At 42.3% G+C, this 24,190-nt stretch overlaps 1 protein-coding gene across 2 annotated transcripts in view; it reads left to right on the forward strand.

Annotated features, from left to right (window-relative positions):
* The window catches only part of HGD (homogentisate 1,2-dioxygenase), a 42,182-nt gene extending 19,323 nt beyond the window's left edge, over positions 1-22,859 (forward strand). For both annotated transcript variants that reach the window (XM_045540181.1, XM_045540182.1), the window contains 10 exons: positions 3,989-4,048; positions 5,219-5,310; positions 6,522-6,556; positions 7,383-7,462; positions 8,004-8,103; positions 9,815-9,939; positions 12,185-12,289; positions 14,507-14,633; positions 19,691-19,872; positions 22,496-22,859. In XM_045540181.1, the coding sequence (XP_045396137.1) occupies positions 3,989-4,048; positions 5,219-5,310; positions 6,522-6,556; positions 7,383-7,462; positions 8,004-8,103; positions 9,815-9,939; positions 12,185-12,289; positions 14,507-14,633; positions 19,691-19,872; positions 22,496-22,645 (1,056 nt within the window). In that variant the 3' untranslated portion in view covers positions 22,646-22,859. The remainder of the gene's footprint in view (positions 1-3,988; positions 4,049-5,218; positions 5,311-6,521; positions 6,557-7,382; positions 7,463-8,003; positions 8,104-9,814; positions 9,940-12,184; positions 12,290-14,506; positions 14,634-19,690; positions 19,873-22,495) is intronic.
* Positions 22,860-24,190: the final 1,331 nt, after the last annotated feature.

Consider the following 24,190-nt stretch of genomic DNA (forward strand, 5'->3'; position numbering starts at 1 on the left):
ATTATAGTTGGAGACTTCACCCCTCTCTCAACAGTTGAAAGGATGACTTAATAGAAAATCAGAAAGGATATAGAAGTGATGGTTTTGCACATGTATAAAGAGCTGACTTACATTTTGGAAATAATCTTTGGACCTTTAGAAACATATGTCAGTATCCTAGCTATTGCCTGAATGTTGTTTTGACTTCCAAAAATCTCACAAATTTGCTTTAGTCTTGTGTTCTTTGAAATATTAGCAGTGTTCTCAGTGCCTTAAATTTAGTCACTCATTCAGTCATTCAACAAATATTTATGAATGCCTCCTATAGTCAAATCATTGCATTGGGCATTACAATTGATTTCATGGGTTTTGAAATGTTTAACAAGTAAATCCTGTATGGAAGAACTATTTAGCAATAATATAAGGTATGAATAAAATAAACTGTTAAAAAAGTTGTAGGATTACATTAGTCTAATTGGGCTGCCATAACAAAATACCACAGACTGGTTGACTTAAACAACAGAAATTTATTTTCTTACAGTTCTGAAGACTGGAAGTCCCAGTTCAAGGCATCAGCAGGGTTGGTGTCTGGTGAGGGCTCTCCTTTGGCTTACAGGCAGCCACCTTCTCACTGTGTCCTCACATGGCCTTTCCTCTGAGTGCATGTGAGAGAGAAGGCGAGATCTCTTTCTCTTCTCATAAGGCCACCAGTCCTAACAGATTAGGGTCCCACACTTATGACCTCATTTAACCTTAATTACTCCCTAATGGCCCTATCTCCTAATACAGTCACATTGGAGGTTAGGGCTTCAACATATGAATATGGAGGAAGCATACAATTTAGTCCATAGCAAGGACTAAGTCAGTTAACAAGCATCCTTTACTTCTTTCAGAAGCTCTTCTCTGAAGAGAATTATGGAATTATGGTTCTCACCAGCACCCCATGGTTAAGTGTAAGAGAAAACATGTCTGAGGCCACAGAGTAAATGGGAACAGAGGCAGTAGCAGAAACCAAGTCTTCTGGCTCAGCCCAATGCACCACCCTCTTGGTCTGGCCTTGGAGCAAAGAGTTGCTGCTCTACAGAATATGGTGAAGATGAGCATCTGGCTTTAGTAGATGTTTCTACCCTGCACTCCATGGACTCTTCTTGTTCATCCTCTCCTCAAATCTCCCTCCAGACAATTACCAAAATATCACATCAGAGCTCCTGACCAAAATCTCTTGCCTGAGAATCCAAAGCTGGTTTTCCCTTGTGGGTGCTGGGTTTATCAGAACCACCTTGGGGTCTTTACTACCTTTCATCATATAGGCCCTGTATGACTTGAATATAAACTCTAAATAATCTTCTGCCATCAGGCTCAACAGATAAATGACTCCTCTTTCTATACCATCTCTGTCATTTCATGGGAATCATATTTTGCTTTAGAGAAGGTTCATCAAGGCCATCACTTCCTCTGTGATGTGGGTCCTGTTGAAGGTATGCTCCCTACATCATCGCGCAGTTGCCTTTCCACCTGCCACCCCAGGCTCACTCTCTCCTCATGACCTGAGGGCTGATGTGCTACAGAAAGTCTTGCAATATGACCAGCAGACCTGGTCACCATCAGCCTCTCTGGTTCAGTCTTTCCCACTCACAGAAGGCAAACCTCTTATCTGGGGCCAGGCTCTTATTTCTATCCACACAGGTATTTTAACTTCAGGCAAATGTACAAAGGTCTCAGTGCAACAAACCAAGCAGCAAATCCCCTGCTATGGGATTCTGGGATTTCTCTCTCTCCCCCCCCCCCCTCTCTCTATATATATAAGATTTTCTGAAACTAAGATTCTAGGTAATATTACCTACTACCTAGATATCTAGGTAGTATCTCTCTAGAGAGAGAGAGAGAAACTAAGATTTTCTGAAACTGAGATTCTAGGTAGTATTCCATATATATATGTAAATATATATATGTCCTTTTTTCTCTCTCTTTCCCTTTTTTCTTTCTTCTTCTCTCTTTTCTTGCTCCCTTTTTTCCCTTAGATTTGTAAATCCTTAGATTTGCATTACTTAGTCATTCTTGCTGTTTGTTAACTAGCATTATCACTGCCACATTTGGCCCAAGAGGCCACAGTTTAGTTGATTGATTGATTTGTTGGTTGGTTGATTGGCTGGTTGACTGGGTGAACTTTCTGAGCATGACACTTGGTTCAGCAATACAAGAATCACAGAATCTCTGGGTTGGGTGTGCTGGTTCTTAAACCCTAGCTGCACATGAGAAGAGCTTTGATAAAATACTGATACCTAGGCCTCACCTTCATAGATTCTGATTTAATTTGCTCTTGGTCTCAAAGGCTCTCCATGTGATTCTACAGTGTTGAGAACTTCTGGATAGAGCTAAAATGTTGCCCAGACAACCATACATAGGTCCGATACTTAAATCCCTTCCATTGGGAAATTTAGAATGATGACTCTTTCTGAAACTAAGATGCTGGTTAGTATTATCTTCCAGACAATCTTCCTGGGTATACAAACTCTGCACTGCTACCATAGAGAGAAGCAGCAGGTAATGTTTAGTAGCAGAGCAGAACTTCCCCTCAAAAATCCAGCAGTGCCCAGCTGTGGACTTCCTGATATCAAGGGATATCCTCCTAGGTCAGTGGTTCTTAACTGGGGAAATTTTTCCCCCAAGTGAGTGACATTTGGCAATGTCTGGAGACATTTTTGGTTTTTAAAACTTGGGGAATTGCTACTGGCATCTAGTGGGTAGAGGGATGCTGCTAAACATCCTACAATGAACAGGACAGCACCCCACAACAGAGAATTTTTCAGTACAAAATGTCAATAGTGCCAAAGCTGAGAGACCCTCCTCTACATCCTTGCTCTCAGGTCTCTACCCCTCCAACTCCAGAAAATATTAATATCATCCTCAATAGAAGTACTCCTAAAGTGTTTCCTTCTTTCTGAAGCATGATTTCAACACTGTTTTCCAAGTCAACATTTTATATCCTTTTTAAATAGTCTCAGAACGTGATCATCCTGCTTTGCTTTTAAGAAATGATGGCCGCTTTCTGACTGTGTATGTCAGAGAGACAGAATCATCCCAGCACTGCCTTTTCCTCTTGCTACTTCCTTTCCCATCTGGCTGCCCTTTTGAAATACAGAATCAGCTGATCCCCATGACCTGATGGAGGCCCTGCCTAACCCACCTTGGCCAGGCACTGCAGCCAATGGAGCCAGTCCTCATGAGATGTGGCAGCTGGGTTTCCCAGCTGCCAGCCTGGCTGGGTCAGGCCTGTGGCCAAGACGATTAATAAGTGCTGGGCTGACACTTCAAGTAGGGCTTGAACCTGCTGATTCTTCTCCCCACTTCCTTAGATCATTTCATTATTAAATTAAAGATTGTTGTGATTTAAACTGAACCATTAGGCAGCCTGGGGACAAACGTAGGGTTTGGTGAAGAAATGGAACCCAGTACTGCATTTACCAAATCCAGTCTCAGCTGGGTGCTTTTTCTTTGGCTTAAAGAAATAATTTAAAACTCCAAGGGCTGAAAGTAGAAGTAGAACCTTTCCCTGCAGTGTCAGGAGCCCACACAGAGAGGCTGGCATGCCAGGAAAGGGAGCTGATTATAAATAGCATGAAAAGCGGCATCAGTCAAAACTCACTGATGTGCCTGAGCAAAATGTTAAAAGAAACAAATAGCTTCTGGAAAAGGAAGCAGTGATTTTTTTTTTATTTTTATAATTTAAATACTAAGAAACAAAGACAGTTTATATTCATATAGTTTTAAACACACACACACATACACACATGCATGTATGACATACACACAACATACACACCAACAGAGCCCCCTTAAGAAAATAATGGATAATCATTAATGTTAAAATAACAAAATCACAAGTAGTCAGAGCCTCACAGAGGGAGCACCTGTCCTTTTTCTTCTATGTAAATGATGCTATTTATTTAGAAGGTCGATGGTTTCCCCTTGAAAAATAATTTTCCTGTATGTATATATTTTTTTCCAGCTTAGATGGAAACCATTTGAGATTCCAAAAGCATCTCAGAAGAGAGTGGACTTCGTGAGTGTAAGTCAGTACTATCCACACATTCCCACTGCCCTCCTCTCTTCCATGGTGAGTGATCCAACCATTTGCAGGCTGAATACCAAGCAAAAGCAGTCTTACCAGAAGACAGCAGAGACAAAATCACCTGCATAAGCTTCGGGGGTCAGCCAAGAGCTCTCTTAGTTATAGGCACATTATGGCTCCTAACACCAAAGGGCACTCATGAGCTATTTACACCTCAGAAAGGCCAATGGAAATTGAACATTTTCCTACCTCAAGCTCCTTTGCTTTTGGCTAGAACAGGGGCTCTTAACCCTTTTGCTCTAGGGACCCGTTTGATAGTCTAGTGATTCCTGTGTTTTTAAATGTATAAGATAAATTACATAAAATTACAAATAAGCTAATTATATTGAAATAAAATGATAAAAACATTTCTAAAAACAAATTTGGTTTGGCTTGTAGTCATATATGCTTCCTTGTTAAGGTACTAAATCATAAGATCTATGGAAAAATCTACTAAATATGATATGAGCATAAATATATTTTGAGATATCTATAACAACTATAATATGATATAAAATATCCATGATTTTTATCATTGACAAGGTTATAGGCACTTCTAATACTGCTGTGGTTGGTTGCCTATATTCATATTAATTGAAGGAAATGATAAATTTCACCTGGGTATTAGTGAAAATAAGTATACAGTGTCTCCCTTCCAAGTTCATGGATCCCTGAAATGGATGCTTGGGCTAGAATAGCATCAACTCAGGGTGGCAACTCTAGTTAGTACAATGCTGGTTGGAAGCTCTGTTTGGTAGTTAAGGTGCTGGATTACTGGAATAACTGCACCCCAAGCAAGGAGTATGTGGCAGATGGGAGAAGGAGGCTCAGAGAGACTAGTGGAGGGTTCTGCAGATCAGCCGCAGCTCATGGCTTACTTAAAGACAGTCTACATTGGCCAGCCATAAGCCAAATTGTTTGAATCATCTTGGAATTCTTATCCTTATTAATTGCTCTAAACCCTATATTTAGAGCTGCTCCTCAGAAGCAGCCTGGATCCCAAATGTCCCACTGGTCCCAAGGGAAGACCCTAGTAGAACTTTATCTCATAACCCTAAGAGACAGAGGGAGGGCTGCCCCTTGGGCACATTCACATTTTCTTTTCCCTCTTCCATGGGTCTTTCCTAGGGCCTGCACACCTTGTGTGGAGCTGGAGACATCAGGTCTAACAATGGGCTTGCTATCCACATTTTCCTCTGCAACATCTCCATGTGGGACAGGTAAGTGGCTCGGTGCTGGGGCAGGACGTGCCATCTCCCAAGGGCTGTTGGCCAGAGAGTGAAGGCCAGGTTTTGGTCTTGTGAAGTCACACATGCACCTACATTGTTGTTTTTGTTATTGGGTTTTTCCTCAGAGCAATGTTGACATCTATTTATCGATAATAAAAATAAGTAAGCATTTCTTATCTTGACTGACCCCCATGACATAAACAAGAACATCACATCAAGATGCAAACAGAAAAGGAAGGATGGGGCCCTGGAATGTAGGCATAGTTCAAGAGGCATTTTGACTTTAAGCAGGTTTGGGCCAGAATATCCTTATTTTCTAAGGTTCCCCTGGGATGTTCTTGAACACAAAGTCACATTGCATAAGCAGCCATTAGGGCCAACTGTTGGTGGCAGGTTAAGCTAACAGAGTTTGGCTTTGGCTGGCTAATAGTTTTGTGTAAGCTTAAAGTTCCTAAGTAGAGGAGCTTATATATTGGCTTTAAAAAAAATAAAAAAATATGTAAATGGAATTCCTGCCTTTTCTATGGGAAGCAGAACATCATAGCAGTTTTATATCCTGCCTCTGGAACCAGACCGTTTGTGTCCATAGCCCAACTCCAGTCCTCCTGGCTGAGTGACCTTGTGCATGCTGTTTAACTTCTCTGAGCCATGTATCGGGGCCAAGATCACAATCCTATGACAAGGCACTGGAGATCTCCCTCATATCAGGCCAACCTCATATCAGGCCACTTCCCCTCTTCACTTGAGCCACACTGGCCTTCATTCACTTCTTTCAACCGGCCATGTGCCCTCCTGCCTCAGAGCATTTGCACATACTGTCTCTTCTGCCTGAAATGTTCTCTTTACTCCCCATGCCCTCACCTAAATAATGCTTTCCGATCTCAGGTCAAATATGTCCCTTCTGTGAAGAAGACTTTGCTGACTCCCCAACCTAGATCAAGTCCCTACTCTTTCATTCCCTTGAACTTGATTTTCATACTGCCATACAGTTTGCAATGATACAGTTCTATAATTATTTGATTGCTGGCTGACTCCCTACTAGACTCTAAATTCCACTAGGGCAGACTGGGTCATTTTGCTCACCATTTTATACCCAGCTCAGAGTCTGATACATAGGAGACACTAAATAATTTGTGGTATGAATTAATTTAGCTAGATAGTATTAAAACTGAAAATCACAGAAATTACTCTGTATATTTCAGATGCTTTTACAATTCAGATGGTGACTTCTTGATTGGTGAGTTCTGAAGATTTCAGATCCTCTCATTGTTAATCAGCCTCTAGCCACAAGCTGCTTTGTAATTTATACACATTATTTTCCTTCATCTTCCAATCTATCTTTTTGATTTAGTGCAATCTACTGAAGTCTAGAGACCACTGGTGGCCACTCGTAGTCTGGAAGAGATTCCTAGTGTCCCTCAAAGGCCAAATTCTATTTTCTGGTCTATCCTTGCCCATCTCTTCTGGGCCTTTCTGATGTGGGAGAACTGGGCAGCTGAAAAGAAATGAAGATTAATACCAACATGTGGTTAACTTATTAAGATAACTCTATTTGTCTTCAAACTCACCCAATAAAAAGCCCATCTGTCATTCATAACTGCAATTTAACTTCAAATTTTCATGAGGCCATCTAAAATGTAATGTCTATCAGAGATTTTTCTGGTCTGCTCATTCTATTTGATGGTTTTTTAGTATTGGTATTTTGGAGTAAACATTTTGATGTAGACATACAAATACCAGCCTTTCACTGGAGCTATCAGAAATGGGTGACATTCCATCCTATTTCTGCTGCACATTTTGGCCAATTCACAAAACTGTGCATATACAAGCTCCTTATCTGGAGACAAAAAAAAAAAGCAGTCATTTTTTACATTCACATTCTTCTAGATAGTAAAATAGCTAACCTAAGTTGTTAGAAGATACATTTCCCCCCTCCCAAGAGATTCAGTAAAGCTCTTTTCATTTGGAATGAAAAATAAAATGCAGCCCTTAAGGCTTCACTCTTCATGAAGTGGTTCTCACATGAAAAGCATTGCTCACCACTGCCCTGTCTCCTTCGCCAGTTCCCCAGAAAGGGAAGCTTCTCATTTATACCGAGTTTGGCAAGATGCTTGTGCAGCCCAATGAAATCTGCGTCATTCAGGTTGGTGATGTGTCCCCTTCTCCTCCCTGCCTCTCACTAATTTTGGAGCAATCAGATGTTTCAGCTGCTGCTATTTCCAACTCTAAAATTTCTCTGTCATGTCTGGGCAACAGGAAGGGAGTCTGAGTTATGCAGAAGGCTCCATGTGCTGAAGGGCGAGCAGGCTTGGGTGCCTGCTTCGCTTTAATACAGCACACGATACCAAAGCAAAGAGCAATTGTCACTTCACTTGCCTAAATATTTATACACATGCTGGGTAAGGCCCTGTTCCTGCTGATGGCAGTGGGGACTGTGAAGGTACATTTTTTTTATACTGTTATCTCTAGACCCAATGAGAGATTAGACTAGAATTGGCTTGGGTCACGGATGTGAGGATGTGATCAGGAGTTCAGTTTTTCTTTCTAACTCATCTTTGATCTGGTCACCTCTCAAACATAGCTCAGCAAAGCAGAGCTTTATTTTTGCTGTGGCCCTGAGGTGGCTTCTTTATAACTATAGGTGTGATTTGAGAGGGCACACTCATGTCTACTTTCCATTCCAGAGGGGAATGCGGTTCAGCATAGATGTCTTCGAGGAGACCAGGGGCTACATCCTGGAGGTCTACGGCATCCACTTTGAGTTACCTGACCTGGGACCCATTGGTAAATCATCACTATGAGCCTCTAAGGCTCATTTAAGATATAGGATAGAGATAATTACATGAAAGTTAAATATCCTTCTCCCCTCACTATCTCACTCAAACTTCAGCTTTTCTCTCTAGACAACTTCTTCTCTAGACCAAGTGTCTTCCCATAAAATACATGCATAACAGAAAATGCCCCAAACCAGCCCATTATAAATCTCCCTAGAATAGTACATCAACACTAGAGATAAAGATAATGTATAACAGATTTCTAGTTATACAGTATACACTGTAAAGGATGTAGAGGTTTGGGTTACTGTGGGCTAGTCACCAGGAACAGCTTCACAGAAGAGATAAGATTTGACTAATTCTTGATGAAAAGTTGAGGAGAAGTAAAGAGAAAAGGGAACCATTCTGCAAAAGCATACAAGTGTGCATGAGCTTTGTGAATAGGAGGGAGATCCTTTTCTTAAGTCCATGGGTTGTGTGTAGACAATAAAGTGGGGAAAGCCATAAAAATGGACAGGGCTATATTCCTATGGAAAGAAAGGATGAACTGGGTGACATATAGTCTGTGAACCTTACATTCCTACTGAGCACGCTCCACAAAATCCACATACGTAACCGTCAAAAAAGGTACATCACTCAGTGCTATGAAGGAGCTAGAAACCACAGCCCTGTGAGGCAGATTAAAACATTCACAAGTGAACAAAGGTCCCTTCAGTCCCTGTCCTTCTGGCAAACTGGAGGCAGGAGATGCAGTGTTGGGAGGGGTTGTTCTCAAAACATCTCTTGGAGCGAATGGAGTGGCTGGAAAAATTGGCCCTTGGTTTCATCTTTGGTCACACCTCCCAGTTCTTCCCTTCCTTGTGAACAGCTTTTTAGAGCAAAACAGGGACAGGCCAGCATGTGCCTTCTGGTCACTCCCCTGAGGGATCCAAATATGCAGAGGAAGGTGGGAGGCAGCAGAGAGGCAGCTGGAGCCATGGTGGGCCTGCTGTCATCCTGCTCACCGCCCACTCTTCCCACTTTGCTCTGGCTTCCTGCTGCTCTGCAGTCAGCATAGCCTCCAGGTTCCAGGGAACATGTACCCTCTGGAAAATATATATAATTTACTAACCAGCCAGGGGCTTATTTTTTTTAACCCTAGGAGCTTGAAATGATAAAACACTCCCCAGGTTTCTCCTCTCGGAGTTAAATTATGTTTTTGCACTTATGCTTTTCATATTTGGTCTTTTGATTTATTTTCTTTCTCTGGAGGCAACACTTGCTCCTAAGCAGAGGTAAGCAGACAAGTCCTGAACACTTCCTCCCTGAGTGGCAGACAGATTTTTCAGGCTGGAGAGGTTTCATAGACTTGAATTCTAAGTTCTGTCTAAGGAGCAGAGGCATGCCTAGGGCAACAGTATGTAACCCTTCCTATCTGAGATCACGGACTGTCGATGAGTTCTAGAGTCATCAGGGTTTCCTTGAAAAGAAAGGGTCTGGGATTCTATCCCATCTTCCCTTTTCCTCTTTTATAGTCTCTTTCCTTCCTCCTTTCCCTCATCTGTAGTGATGAGATGATACATATCAAGTAGACTGAGAATCCAGTGAGTCTTTAAGCGATGAAAGCAATTTATGGAGTGGCTCTTGACATGAAAGAAAGCCTTTCTCTTTGCACAACCATGGGCATCTTTCCTATGTCATTTTCAAAGTGTCTAAAAGACTTTTGGGTTACTGTGTTCTAGGAGCCAATGGCTTGGCCAATCCTCGTGATTTCTTGATACCTGTTGCCTGGTATGAAGATCGCCAAGTACCAGGTGGTTACACTGTGATTAATAAATACCAGGGCAAGCTGTTTGCTGCCAAACAGGTAAAGTAAGAGGGTTGGTAGACAGGACACAGAATGGATAGTTATTGGGCACCTATGAATTGCCAAGACCTGTGTTAGATACTTTGCCTATACCCTGTCATCTTTACCACACAACTAAGGTACAGAGGGGTAGAACCAGCATTTGAACTCCTATCTGTCTGACTCCAAAGTTTGTTCTCTTTTCACTCACCAGGCAAGGAAAATCCTGGCAATATGTAGGTCTCTAGAAACAGTGTAGAAAACATAATATGCAGGCAGTGTAATGTGTTCTGAAAAGGAAAATGAGTTAACAAGCAGATCAGCCAAGATTCATATTTTCCAATCGCTACCATGTTTCAAATACAAGCAATGGTTGATACAAAACAAGTAGAGCTCAGTTAATTAGCTTGGTAAATTCAGGACATAAGCAAAGGCACAAATAATGATTTAGAAGAAATAATGTAATAAGTAATCTATAATATATTTCTATATAATATTATTAATATACTGAACATATAATATATCAGAATAAAATAATCATACCATAAAAAGAACCAAAAGATTTCTTCTGGTTAGCATTATTTGTTTGCTTTATTTTCTCTTTTGGACTTATTTCTTATATTTGCCTAGGTATGTTATTGTCCTTGGACTGAATCTAGAAGTTACGTCAACCGTCAGAGGCCAACCAGTTTGGCACTTAAAATTAAACTCTGAGGCAGACAACATTGTCATCCTCATATTCTCTGGGTCAGGGTCTTTCAAAATTCAGGGGTTATTTACATTAGAAACCCTCAGGGAGGCTTGTTAAAAATGCAAGTCCCATACTCATGGAAATCTACATTCATTTTAAGCATGCTCCCCAGATTACTCTTTACATACAGTTGATAAAGAACTACCATTCTAGAAGAAGCCTCCAGCAGCTTCTCCAGAAAGGTTTTCACTTTCCATGTGGACCCTGTGCTGATTATTCTGTGTGAACCATTATTCATCCATTCTCCCTTCTTTGCCATGATCTGTGCCCTGGGAGCACAGATCTATATGGAGTGTACCATCTGGGCTCCCTGGCCAGCTGGCTTCCAGTTGGGTTCAACCCATGGGAAACTGGAGGGCAGAAGGAAAGACAAGTTGGGGTATTTTTCCCCTGCTTTCTCACTGTTTGGGACTGTGTTTCTGGCAGTAGTTGCATCCCCTATGGCCTCATCTCCTGCTGGGTAGCCCCAGTGGAGTGCTGGAGCCAATTCATACTAACTTGCCGGAGCTCATATGCACATCTCTTGCCAATTCTGTGTTTGGTGGCATCACATTAATAGCTCAAAAATGATCATGGTGAGAGTATTTACACCCCAGAAATCAGAAAACACTATAAATCAAAGCTTTATCTTTTTCTCCAGAGAGCTATTTATTAAATATTTGGTAAATATTTAATGGGGCATTTCACTGGGCAGCCCCCATCTTCATGGTTCTAGCTCTTGCTGGAGTCCTGTAACAATATTTCCCTCCCTTATTCCACATGCATAGGAATGGCAGTGTCTTCCCGTTATTGCTAGGCTCAGATACCTCAACAGCTGTTGTCATTCCACTGAACCCTAACCATGCTTCTATGAGTAGCCCCTTCGTTAAGGCCTTTAGGAAATTCTGAGTTGGATTCTATTTCTCAAACGGACACATAGCTGCAGCAGGGACCACCTTCCCATAGCAGAACACTGATCCCTTTCTACCCCAGTACAGGACCAAGAAGCATCACCTTAAGATTGCTCTGAAATCTTAAGTCCTTGGGGTTGGAACTCTTAGAGGCCTCCTCTCCTCTCAGAGACTCACCCACCCAGGCACTGTGTCTACTGGAAGCTTCTCTAGGCTGCAATTACCTGGAGAACCATCATATCAGGTGCCTTCTGCACCAGGAAACAGAAGGTAGCCCAGATTGTTTGAGAATTGCTGACATCCACAGATTCCCACAGTTAAGTTAAAAATTGTTGAAAAGGCACTTCTTGGAAAATGTGCTGTGCTTTGCTGCACATGTGATCAGAAGGCAGCTGCAGCTTATGAACTGGAAAAATAGGGTTAGTGGCTAAGTGAGGGCCTGGTAGGGGGTGTGTGAAGCAACCACAAAATGATTACAGGTTATACTTCTCCCAAAGGATGGTATAATTAAATTGAGAACAGAATCAAATCCAAAGAAGAGAGAGTTACATACAGAACATATTGTGGAATCACAGCTACAAAAACATTAGAAGCTAAAATCATCCTTCCCTGCTTTTTGTCTTAGGATGTCTCCCCATTCAATGTTGTGGCCTGGCATGGGAACTATACACCGTACAAGTACAACCTGGAGAACTTCATGGTCATCAACTCAGTAGCCTTTGACCACGCAGTAAGTCTGAACCATGCAGTGGCCCTGGGGATTGGGCAACCCTTGGGTGGGAGGGGTCCACAGTAGAACCCTGACATTCACAGATTTAAAATTTCCAATATCACCCTTGGAAGCCCTAGATACAGTCACTTGTCCTTTGGTGAAGTAGTAAATAACATAGCTAAGTGGGGAAGCCAGGCCAGATACTCAACATTCACCTGAACACAGCTTCACTCTTTACAGAGTATTCGCAGTAACTCTTATAGATGGGTAAAAACTTAGTTTCTTTGTGGAACATTTATTCTGAAAAAACAACCAACTGCTAAATGTTAGTGATGAAATGAGGAGAAAAGAGCATTTATGGATTTGGAGATGTCTCTGCCCTCACAAATCTTGAGTCTCTTCTGCATGCTCTGGCCGCCTTCCGCAGTGCCTCCACTCCTGGCTGATTTTGGCAGTGATGGAGCCGACAGCCTTCTTCTAAAGCTACTCATGTTCAGTGCTTGGATTTAAACCAAAGAAATTCTAGAGTGTGAACTTGGTCATATTTTTCACTCAGTTAGGGAGCCACGAATAGGTCCCTGGTCTACAGTGCAGGCCCCGAAGGCCCCACATTCTTGATAAAGTGCTGGTTCTGAGATCCTGGGGGAAGGTTCATTTTGCAGCCTCATTCATGAGAGATTAACTTAACCCACGAGCTGGGGGGATAATTAGAGCAGAAGCCAGAGAATCACAGACAGAAGGATTACTCAGAGCCAGTTCATCTTATCTCTGGGGGAACAAAACTACATCTCTGAACAGCAGCAACTCTTAATAAAACCAAAGGGGAAAAGAAAAGTGAGACAGCAAGCCCAAAACAGCATGAAAAAGGATCCTGAGACACTGATAACACTTTATTTGTGCCTCACTACCTTCTCTTTAATAGTTTCAGAGAAACAGATGAAGAAATGTTAACTCTTACAGCAATAAGAGTTGGGTTTTTTTTAATTTGAATTTACCAGAGGTTCAATATTCTCTGTACTGCTGCTATAGTTATTTTTCCAAAATCAGATCTGATTATTCCACGACTGCATTTGAAAACCTTTGCAGGCCTCCCAGGGCTTAGGATTAAGTCTGAGCTGTGAAGCGTGGTGTTTGATGCTCTTCACCATCTGTCCCTGGACTCATTTTCCAGTACCACCTCTTGCCCCTCTCCCTTCTGTCAGTGCACCATGGGTTTTAGCCTTCTCTCTCCTTGACAAAATCTCTGTGTGCTTTGATGTCTTTTTTGTTTTCTGTAATTAAAGTTCCTTTTCCTTCTCTCCTTCAATCCCTTCCTTCCTTCCTTTCCTCCCTCTCTCTCTCCCTTTCTTCCTCCCTCCCTCATTTTCTTTCTCTCTCCTTCCTTCCTTCTTTCTTTCCCTTTTTCTCTCTCTTCTTCATTCTTCAAGACCTACCTCAAATATCACCTCTTCTTTGAAGCCTTCCTTCATCCTTTCAGGCAGAAATAGCTGCCCCACCTCCACCCCACAACTGATGCTAAAGGGGCAGGGAATAGACTCCAGTCATCTTTGAATCCCCAGACCCTGGCCTGGCATCTGAAAGCAAACATGACTGTTGATTTCAATTAAATTGAATCCCAGTCTTTCCACTAAAGAATTCTAAAGTTCTTGAAACACCACGATCTTGTCCTTCAACCGATCCCACCTCTACACTACCACTACCAAGACTAGTGATGTAAATGGTATATTTTAGAACTGAGAGTCAAACAAGGATAAGAAAGCAATGAACCAGTTCTCAGACTTTCTTGCCTACAGATACCATCTGTAATCTCTGTGATTCCCCCAAAGAGAAGCACGTCTACACCAAAACTTGGATATTGTGTTATTTCTATTTCCACCTTACGCTGAGCGTCCCTTCTGTAGCACATCCCATCTCTAATCACCCTGACCTAAGGTTGAGAGGCAGGCACCGTTGCTTCTGAGACCCATGGAATAGTAGGTTGCATGTAATGTAGGCTCAGCAGGGTGAAAAAGCAGCTCAGAATCCTCTTAGCTGGTGTTAATTCATTTTGTTTCAAGCAGAGCAAGAGGGGAAAGTCAGATGAGTGATTACTGCACCTCGATGATAAACCAGACTTCCCTTGTTTGATCAGAAATTAGACTGTCACTTGAAAACGCCTTCATATGTGGGTGAAATGCATGTCATCCAGTCACCTCGCTTGCCTCAGACGTTCAGTCTTTCCTCGTGCATTCACAGGACCCATCCATTTTCACGGTGTTGACAGCCAAGTCTCTCCGCCCTGGAGTGGCCATCGCTGATTTTGTCATCTTCCCACCTCGATGGGGAGTTGCTGATAAGACCTTCAGGCCTCCTTATTACCACAGTAAGTGTCTCTTTTGCCAAGCCACATGTAGAAACCAAACAGACAGCAAAGCAGTGAGCACTACCCATTGGGAGTAATGCCTGGGTTGTTTCTGGACACCTTGCCTGGCTTGAGTTCAGGATCCTGCCTCAAGAGGCCTAAAGCTGATCCCCAGACTTTAAGCTGCTAAAATACCACAACTTCTGTAGGGATGGTAGCGAAGCATTCACTTTCAGCCTAGATCCCAGTTTCTCTAGCCCTGAAGGGAGGCAGAGAGGCTGGCAAAGTGCGAAGCAAGGAGTCTCTTGACATTTCAGTTGTTTCTTTTGGGAGATGGGAAGTGGTGGGGAGGTTGTTAGTTTGTTTCTTTTTGGAAATCTCATTACCTGTCTGTTCAAGAGTACCTTTCCCAATTATTTTGGCAGGGCAAAGCAGACTGCAGTCTATACTAAGGGATGGACTTTATTCTGGAAGGAGTTTCTGTAGAGCATTTGTTGCCTAGAAAAAGACCTAACAAATCTACTATTTTTATTTTGTTAATGTTATTATTACTGATAGCTAACAATTACTGGCCAGTTTCTATGGCCCTGTTATAAGTTCTTTAAAAGTACTAACACATTTAATCCTTACAGTAATTGTAAAAGATAGGTAATATCTTTTTTTCAGACAATGAAACTGACACAAGAGGAATTAAGTAACGCTCTCAAGCCCTCACAGCTAGTTAAGTGTCAGGATTTAATTACAGGCTGTCTGATGCCAGAGCAGACACTAATGACCAGGAACTGATGTGGCTAACATAGTACCTGGTACAAAACATGCTTTTAATAAATATTTATTTAATTAGTGAATGCATCACCAAGAATGAATAAAATACTTCATGGCTGTACTTAATGAGGTTGGCATTTTTAATTGTGCAATAGCTAGCTGAAAATCAAACCTAAAGGTCAGTGTACAATTCCACTTCCTGGAGTTTACATTTTTTGTACATAGAGCTTTGGAAGGACTCTAAGATGCATTTCAGCTGAAACATTCTAGAAAACAAACCTTTCCTGAGTTAGCCTCAGGGCCTTCTGTTTATATGAGGTTCCTCTCTATATATACCAGCTCCCAGGTGCCAGGGCTCAACAGAATAATGGGAAATTTAGGCATTGTATAGGGTGGGGAACTAAGGGCCTCAGGATGGAAGGAGGCCACTTTGTGGTCAAATGTTAGCATCCTCCTTTTCAGGTGATACCATCATGGTGGAGAAAACAGAACAGTTACTCCTACAGAGACACCAGCTGCTTTGTGAATAGTGTCATAAATCCTGTCTAAAGAACGTCAAGCCTATTAAACACCCTAACTGTTCTCCTCCTGGAAGTTAGTGCCCTAAAGCTGTGGTCCCCAACCCCAGGGCCACACAGCAGGGGGTGAGTGAAGCCCCACCTGTACCCACAGCCACTCCCCATCGCTGGCATCACCGCCAGAGCCCTGCCCCCTGTCAGATCAGCAGAGGTTATCAGACCCTCATAGGAGCCCGAAACTGTATATGCGAGGGATCCAGGTTACTGCTCCCCATGGGAATCGAATGCCTGATGATCTGAGGTAGAGCCAAGGCAGCGACCTCTTCCTCCCTGCACCTCCTGTCTGTGGAAAAATTGTTTTCCACAAAACTGGTCCCTGGTGTCAAAAAAGGCTGGTGACCACTGCCCTAGAGGAGCTATTGTCAAGGAGAGAGAATTGCCCTGGCTTACAGCGTGCACCTCACATGTCTTTAATAATTCAATATTTGTGGCCGGGCACAGTGGCTCACACCTGTAATCCTAGCATTCTGGGAGGCCAAGGTGGGAGAATCACTTGAGCTTGCGAGTTGGAGACCAGCTTGAGCAAGAGCGAGACACCATCTCTCCTAAAAGTAAAGAAAATTAGCCCAGCATGGTGGTGTGCACCTATAGTCCCAGCCTACTCAAGGGGCTGAGGCAGGAGGATCTCTTGAGCCCAGGAGTTTGAGGTTGCAGTGAGCTATGATGATGCCACTGCAGTCTAGCCCAGGTGATAGAGACTCTGTCTCAAAGACAATAAATAAATAAAATAAAATAATTCAATATTTCACTATTGTTCTTGTAGTGAGCTTACTCTGTGTGTCTGAGGTAATGCTTCTCACATTTTAGCATGTGTCAGAGTCACCTGCAGGGCTTTTGCTAAAATACAGATTACTAAGCCCCACACTTAGAATTTTTACTTCAGTAGGTCCAGCACAGAACTAAGAATTTGCATTTTTAACAAGTTCCCCAGTGATGCTGATGCTTCTGTTCCAAGGACCTCACTTTGAGAATATTAGGGAAAATAAAAATCACTTAGAATACCTTTTTAAAAAAGATTGTTCTCAGGGCCTATCCTCAGAGAGTTTATTGGTTGATACTGAGGTGGAACCCCAGAATCTGCATTTTTAACTAGCAAGTCGGGAGATTCTGATGGAGGAGATCTGTAGACTGCATGTTGAGAAACACTGGCCTAGGGTTTGTCTCCCTACCTAGGTGGAGGAGTAATACAGTGATCTGACTGGGACAAGCTTGCTACTATGTTACAGGTGCTCTACCCACTCTTTTTTTTTTTTTTTTTTTTTTTTGAGACAGAGTGTCACTTTGTTGCCTGGGCTAGAGTGAGTGCCGTGGCGTCAGCCTAGCTCACAGCAACCTCAAACTCCTGGGCTTAAGCGATCCTCCTGCCTCAGCCTCCCGAGTAGCTGGGACTACAGGCATGTGCCACCATGCCCAGCTAATTTTTTTTTTGTATATATATTTTTAGTTGTCCAGATAATTTATTTCTATTTTTAGTAGAGACGGGGTCCCGCTCAGGCTGGTCTTGAACTTCCGACCTCGAGCGATCCACCCACCTCGGCCTCCCAGAGGGCTAGGATTACAGGCGTGAGCCACCGAGCCCGTCCTTCTACCCACTCTTTAATTTTGATTTGTAGTTTGGACTGCCCAAAACAAATGGCCTTGTGAGATGCCTCCTACAGTTTTTTAGTGATTCTCAAAGTAAATTTGGCCCCCGGGTAGAACTTATAATGGTATGGTGGCCCTGAGTTAGTTGGAAAAAAAAAAAAGAACAGAACTCAATTTAGAAATTAGACCAGAGATATTAAAAATATTGCTTTAGCAATATTCAAAATCTTTGCTACTTTGATGTGACTTTATGAAGTAGGGAATTATTTCTGTAGAAATATTGCCTCCAGTCATCTTAATGCACCTTAGTCAAGTAGATTCAGCTTTAATCAGAAAGGCAAGGCCCATCCTCCCACTGTCCTTTGAAATGTAGAAAATGATGTAGAAATGTCATCACCAAACTCATTGCTACCTAAATTCGTATTCAGATCAAAGCTGAATTCTGTCTTGCTTTCTTCTTAAAATTAAGCCATGAAGGTGACCCTGAGGACACATACTAGAGCAAGGAGCGTGACAGCAAATTTAAATTATGAGCAGAACTGTTCTTAAAATATAGACACTTTATGCTTACATGTGCATCACTATTCCACTTCATGGAGAAATGAATAGAGCTACGATCTGGATCTTACCTTTTCTGCAGGAGCTGTCACACTCTCACTCACTTTGTAGGGACCTGTAGTGGCTTTTTGTTTTCTGGGCAGGGTGGTTGTAGCTTCTTCATTGATTATAAAAGTATTTTGACACTTGGTTGTATTTCACATGTAAGCAAGAAAGGCAGGCATTTATCATGTCAAATGTTTGAATTTGCAAAGATTGCCACTGCCATATCTTTCTACTCTGTCTACAGTTTGGACTCTCAGGACTCTCCCAGGACAGACTATAAGTACTTTTGAACAGGCTATTTCTTATTCAAGTCTGTATCACAGTACCCAGCACAATGTCTAATTATGTATGTTGGATGGCTGGATGCGTGAAGTGGGAAATGGACAGATGAAGGGATGGATGGGTAGATGGGTGGATGGAGATAGAAAGGTACTTATCAGGGGTTATATTTCTTTAATTCTTGCTCTAAATGTATTGCTGTTCTAAAAAAGAGCTTTGTTTCAAGAAGCATAAGATTGGAAAAGTGGAAACAAGATGATTTTTGTCAAATTTTGTGTGACCCCAGAAAGCACAACCAGGACCAATAAATTTAACTTACATAAGAGCAAATTTCCATTTAATGTAAGAAGGAACTTTCTAATACCCAGAGCTCTTCGGTAATATGATAGTTTGCTTTGTAGAGTAGACAGCTTTCATTCACATGCAGACAGAGCCCAGGAAGTAATCTGTCAGGAATGATATAGAAAATTCTTCTGTATTGAGTAGAAAAGTAAGGATCCATCCCAATTTTAAGATTTAGGATTCTCTGAATAGGATGTCAATGTAAATGTAAAAAAGAAACAAATCTAAAAGACATTTTGAAGAACAGAAGAATAAGATGATATCAGATTCAGATATAAAAAATAGTATTTGTTATAATAAATAGCGTTTATTGTCTGTGTTTTACAGATACCAAGGTTCTTTCACACATAGATTATCATTTGATAATGGCCTTTAACTCTAGGGTTCTTTTCATTACATCACCTTCCGTCAAGACACACACATACACACACACACACACACACACACACACACACACACACACACACCCTACTTCAGCTTTCTAGATTGGGAACGGGAAATATGATGATGCCATGTACTAAAGTGGAGCTATTTGCAAAGGGGTTCTGATCTGGGAGAGAAGATATGGGGCTTGTAAGCTTAGATAACAGAGTATTAATACATATGCTCCTTATTCTGATTTGCATTTTAATGATTATTTTGTCTGGGTCCTGATGTTTTTTAGATCCAGCCTAATTTCTTAGGTTGTATAATGCAAGATCTCTGATAATCCACATGACGATGCAGTAGAGCTTTGCCTACCAAAAATGACACACTGATGAATATTTTATGGTTGTTCTTCTGTCAGTTGTATTCCTCATTAATCCTATAAAATGTATTAGATTCTCCTATCTTCTTGGCATTCTGCAGAAATAATGTTTGAGGGGTCTTGGTGTTTTAGTGATCTTGCCTTGGATAATAAAAATAACCCTGCTTCAACCTTCCCAGGAAACTGCATGAGTGAATTCATGGGACTCATCAGAGGTCACTATGAGGCAAAGCAAGGGGGGTTCCTGCCAGGAGGAGGCAGCCTGCACAGCACAATGACCCCCCACGGGCCTGATGCCGACTGCTTTGAGAAGGCCAGTAAGGCCAAACTGGCACCGGAGAGGATTGCTGATGGCACCATGGTGAGCAAGTTCAATGCTAGGCTTTGCTAGCCTTTGGGCTCCCCAACCTTGATGAGAGGAGTGACTATTTCTCCACAGTCACAGAAAAGGTCAAAAGAGGAGAATAGTGTGTCTACATGTATGTTTACATGTGTGTATGCACACACCCTGGTGTGTGTACTAGACTCCTGGTGTGGTAGTATAGAAAGAATTTTGAACTTGGAGTCAGACTTGGCTTCAAGTCCTACTTCTGACTTCCTGTGTGACCTTGAACAAGTCACTTAACTTGTTTGTGTTTCATTTTCCCCATCTGTAGAATGGGTATGGTGTCCAACCCAGCAGATGGCTGTGAGTTAACCTTATAGACTATCCAATACTGTTCAAATTTAACGGAATATTATTAATAGTGTATGAAGGGTCTTCCTATTTTGTATGCAGCCCTGTATATATGCTGTGTCTCAGAGTCTTCTGCTTTTTGAAGTAATCCTCTAGGGCCACACTAGCAGCAGAGGCAAGATGTCACCTTCAGCCGGTTTCTCAAGCCAAGGGGACGTCAGAAAGCCTTTGCCTCACTATAGTCAGGCTCATGAGCAGCAATTCTCAGCTATTTTCTCATTTTCCCTTGCTCTGCTTTGGCATGGATGAAACTGATGGAATGTAAAACCTGTTTTGTATTCCTCCTGTGTCAGGCTGTAAACATTGAGGCTGAACACAATTGCAGTTGGCTGTGGTACTTGATTTTATTTTACTTTTGCATTCTTAGAGGTAGAGTTTATGGACCACAGGGAGTAATTTTATGCTGAATCATATGCAAATTTGCTTTACATTTTTAAGCAAATGCCTTCAAGGCTACCTGGTTTAACATCTGTAACACAGACCTGCCTGACTTCATGCTTGCAAACTACCCAAGCAGTGAGCATTATCTGTCCATCTCTCCTGTGCAGTTTGCTTTCAGTCTCAACTCCAGAGCAGGGTTGGTGGAGCGCCTTTGAAGGGTGAGGGTACACAGAGTCCCATCTGTTTGGCTTCAGCTCTATTTCCCCTTGCAAGGCCTCTGTGGAGTTTCTGTAGAACCCCTACATCTCTGTGAGATGTGGTTTGACAATCTCAGTTAAGCTGTTGCCTCTGAAGGCTCCTGGAGGTGCATTCTTGCAGGCTAGCTCAGAGATGCCACTCAATAAGCTTTGGTGCCCCAACTTGGCTTTGGGTAGTCAATGTCACCAGGTACCTGTGTTCTACATCAGTGAGGCAGAGGACAGGGCTGTCGCTATTGGGAAAAAGACTTTGGGTTAATGTCTAAGACCTGGAGTACTAGTGAGAAAGAGCTTCCTATGTAGGGGGTTAGGAGGATGGGAGACCCTGGGTATCCAGGGGGCCAAAAATAACTGGTGGGGAGGATTCAAAATTTGATCTAGACCTACTTTGAATCTTCCTCACCATTTCTCATTGTATAATTTAGACTCGGGTCTATCTATGTGCCTTATCCTTTTTCTAGTTTGGAGTGATTAACTTGATACAATACTATCTTCAAAGCTCAGCTGGGATGGGGCTTTTGTTACCCTAGTCAGATAGCAAGGCCCCTAAGAAGCAATCAGCAAAGAGACAACAATAATAACGGCCATAATAATGACCCTGCTATCTGAATAGTGCTTTATAACTTGCATAGCACTACCACGTCTTCTCATCCAGTCCTCTCATCAGCCTGTCACGGAAGCCAGGCAAGGATACTCATCTCCATTCTTTTAGGAAAAAGGAAGTTAATGTACAGGCGTATTAGATGCCAAACATTAATGTAGGTGCTCTGTGTTGTGTCTCAAGAGAATTCTATTATTTTCCTTTTGCTTCTCTATAATTTTTTAAATTTCCAAGTGTGAGCATATAAGAATTTTTGAGTTTGGTTTTTTGTGTTTGTTTTTAAAAGCCGCAGTGGGTAGGAAAATCAACATTTGATGAAGCTGGAATGTCTAAGACGCACAGAGTATTTGCATATTCTTTCTGCTGTAAATAAAAACCTCCTGACCACAGAGCAACATCCATCATTCAAACCCTTCTGGGATATGGCTTTTGAAAGTGCTACAGCCATTCCTGCCATTTCCTTTCTCTCCTTCCCACTCCCCCTTTTCCTTTCCCAAGCTCATCTCTTGGTCAGAGTCCTGAAAAAGCAGGCTCAAATTCCAGCTCTGCCCTGATTTGTCAACTTAAGCAAGTCATTTCCCAGCTGTGAGCCTTAGTTACTTCCTCTACAAAATGGGGAGTATGCCCTTCTTCACAAGGACATAGCCACAGTAAGTGATGTCCCCTGAGAAGATAAATACTCCCAGGATTCTCTCACCTCTGCCGTTGGATCTAATAAACTTAATTCCATAATGCTATGAGGATAATGTGAGGCTTAAGTGCCCAGTTCTATTTTACAGAATGAAACTTGAGGCCCTGAGAAGTTAGGGATCTTGCACCAGGTCTCACCAGCTTATACGTGGTAGGACTAGAGACAGAACCCGGGCTTGAACCTGCTCTCCTCACCAAGCTAGCACACATGACTGATTATTCAAAGATTCCACCTACCCATACCTTCTCCTGATCTAATCAAATGTGTTTATTATCTGTCTCACCTCCTCTTTCTCATCCCCATCTCCATCTCCTCTAGGCATTTATGTTCGAATCTTCTCTAAGTCTGGCCGTCACCAAGTGGGGACTCGAGGCCTCCATGTGTTTGGACAAAAAGTACTACAAGTGCTGGGAGCCTCTCAAGAGCCACTTCACCCCAAATTCCAGGAACCCAACAGAACCTAATTGAGACTGGAGCATCGCTACCATAATTAAGAGTGGATTTGTGCGGTTTCCTTGAGAATGTCCTCTGGTAGTATGGGGGGAGGGAGTTGGTTAAAATGAGAACTTACTTTTCATAGTCAAAGAACTCAGAACTTGATTTGTAGAAACACGTTTGGAAAGTTCTATGGTTGTCACCTTAGTTATTCAATTAAATACTTGCTGATGTTCTGTGCAAGTGACAATTGGTCATAATTGTCTTGATGGCACAGACTTATAGCAGCCAGGACTGCACATGAGATTGGACCAAGGCCAGGGTCTCTTCCCATGTGGTTGGCCTGCAGGCCTTCCTTGTAGGAACACAAGTCCAGGCATCTACTAGAGACCATCAGACCAGGCCTCAAGGAAGGACAGGCCAAGCATTAGGACCCTGAGCTGAGGCTGAAGCCACGGCTAAGCTCTTAGGAGTCAACCCAGGCTTGAGGAGGTTTAGGGGGTCAGCAGAGCTCCAAACATCCAGCTTTCAGCCTAAAACAGATTAGGAGTCAGGCCAACAGACTGCCTAACCTTGGTAGTCACGTAACAGCCAATATGATGATATTGGACAAGAACTCCAGTCACCAAAAAGTGAGAACCATTCATTCACTTGGGGAGACCAGCTGTCCCAATTTTCCCAGGATGGCCTCCATTTTTTAAATGAAAGCCCCATATCCTAGGAAACCCCTCAGTGTTGGTCACTCATTTATCAATCCATTTTTAACCACACGTTGAGCCCTTACTACCAGCTACGGAGCAAGATGCTAGGGACAAATGGTTGAAAAGTAAGAAGCAGCCCCTCCCCTTAAGGAGATCAGGGCCAAAGATCAAGGTCTGAGCACAGGGCCATGACAAAAACGAGGCAGTACTGTGTGGAAAGCTGTACCTAATAGTTCCCTCCCTGTGGTCAGCATCCCTCCAAGTACTAGGCTGCCCAGGACTTAGGGTGTCAGTTAATTAGGTTCTCTTGGCATGAGAAGACAGGCAAATCAGAGCAGAAATATGATGGGAAGTAATGCTTGTCACTACATCAGTTCTGTAGTTTTAGCACATTTCTCCCACTTTGTTGCCCTAGTAGCAATTTTGATATGCTGCCACCAAGTTTTCATTCAATAATATGTAGTGAGAGTCAGGTATGTGTCAGAGACTAAGGACTAGGACTGCCAGATAAAGTACAAGATGCCCAGTTAAACTTGGATTTCAGACAAACTATGAATAATTTTAAATGTTAAGTATGTCCTGTGCAGTACTTGGACATACTTACACTAAAAAATTATAAATGGTTTACCTGAAATTCAAATTTTTATTTGCTGAATCTGGCAGCCCTACTGGGGATACAGTAGTGTGATCAAGGAGGTAGACGTGGCCTTGCCCTTACAGAGGTTACATTCTAGAGAGGGAGTCAGACAAAATAAGCAAAATGATTACAAACTGTGAAACATGCTGAGAAGAAAACAAACAGGGATTGAGATGGAATAAAATGGGGTATGAGCTGGGAGAGAGCTTCAGAGAGGAAGGTCTTCAATGAAGAAGTGAC

The sequence above is a fragment of the Lemur catta genome, chromosome 1, assembly GCF_020740605.2.
Source record: "Lemur catta isolate mLemCat1 chromosome 1, mLemCat1.pri, whole genome shotgun sequence".
Taxonomy (NCBI): Eukaryota; Metazoa; Chordata; class Mammalia; order Primates; family Lemuridae; genus Lemur; species Lemur catta.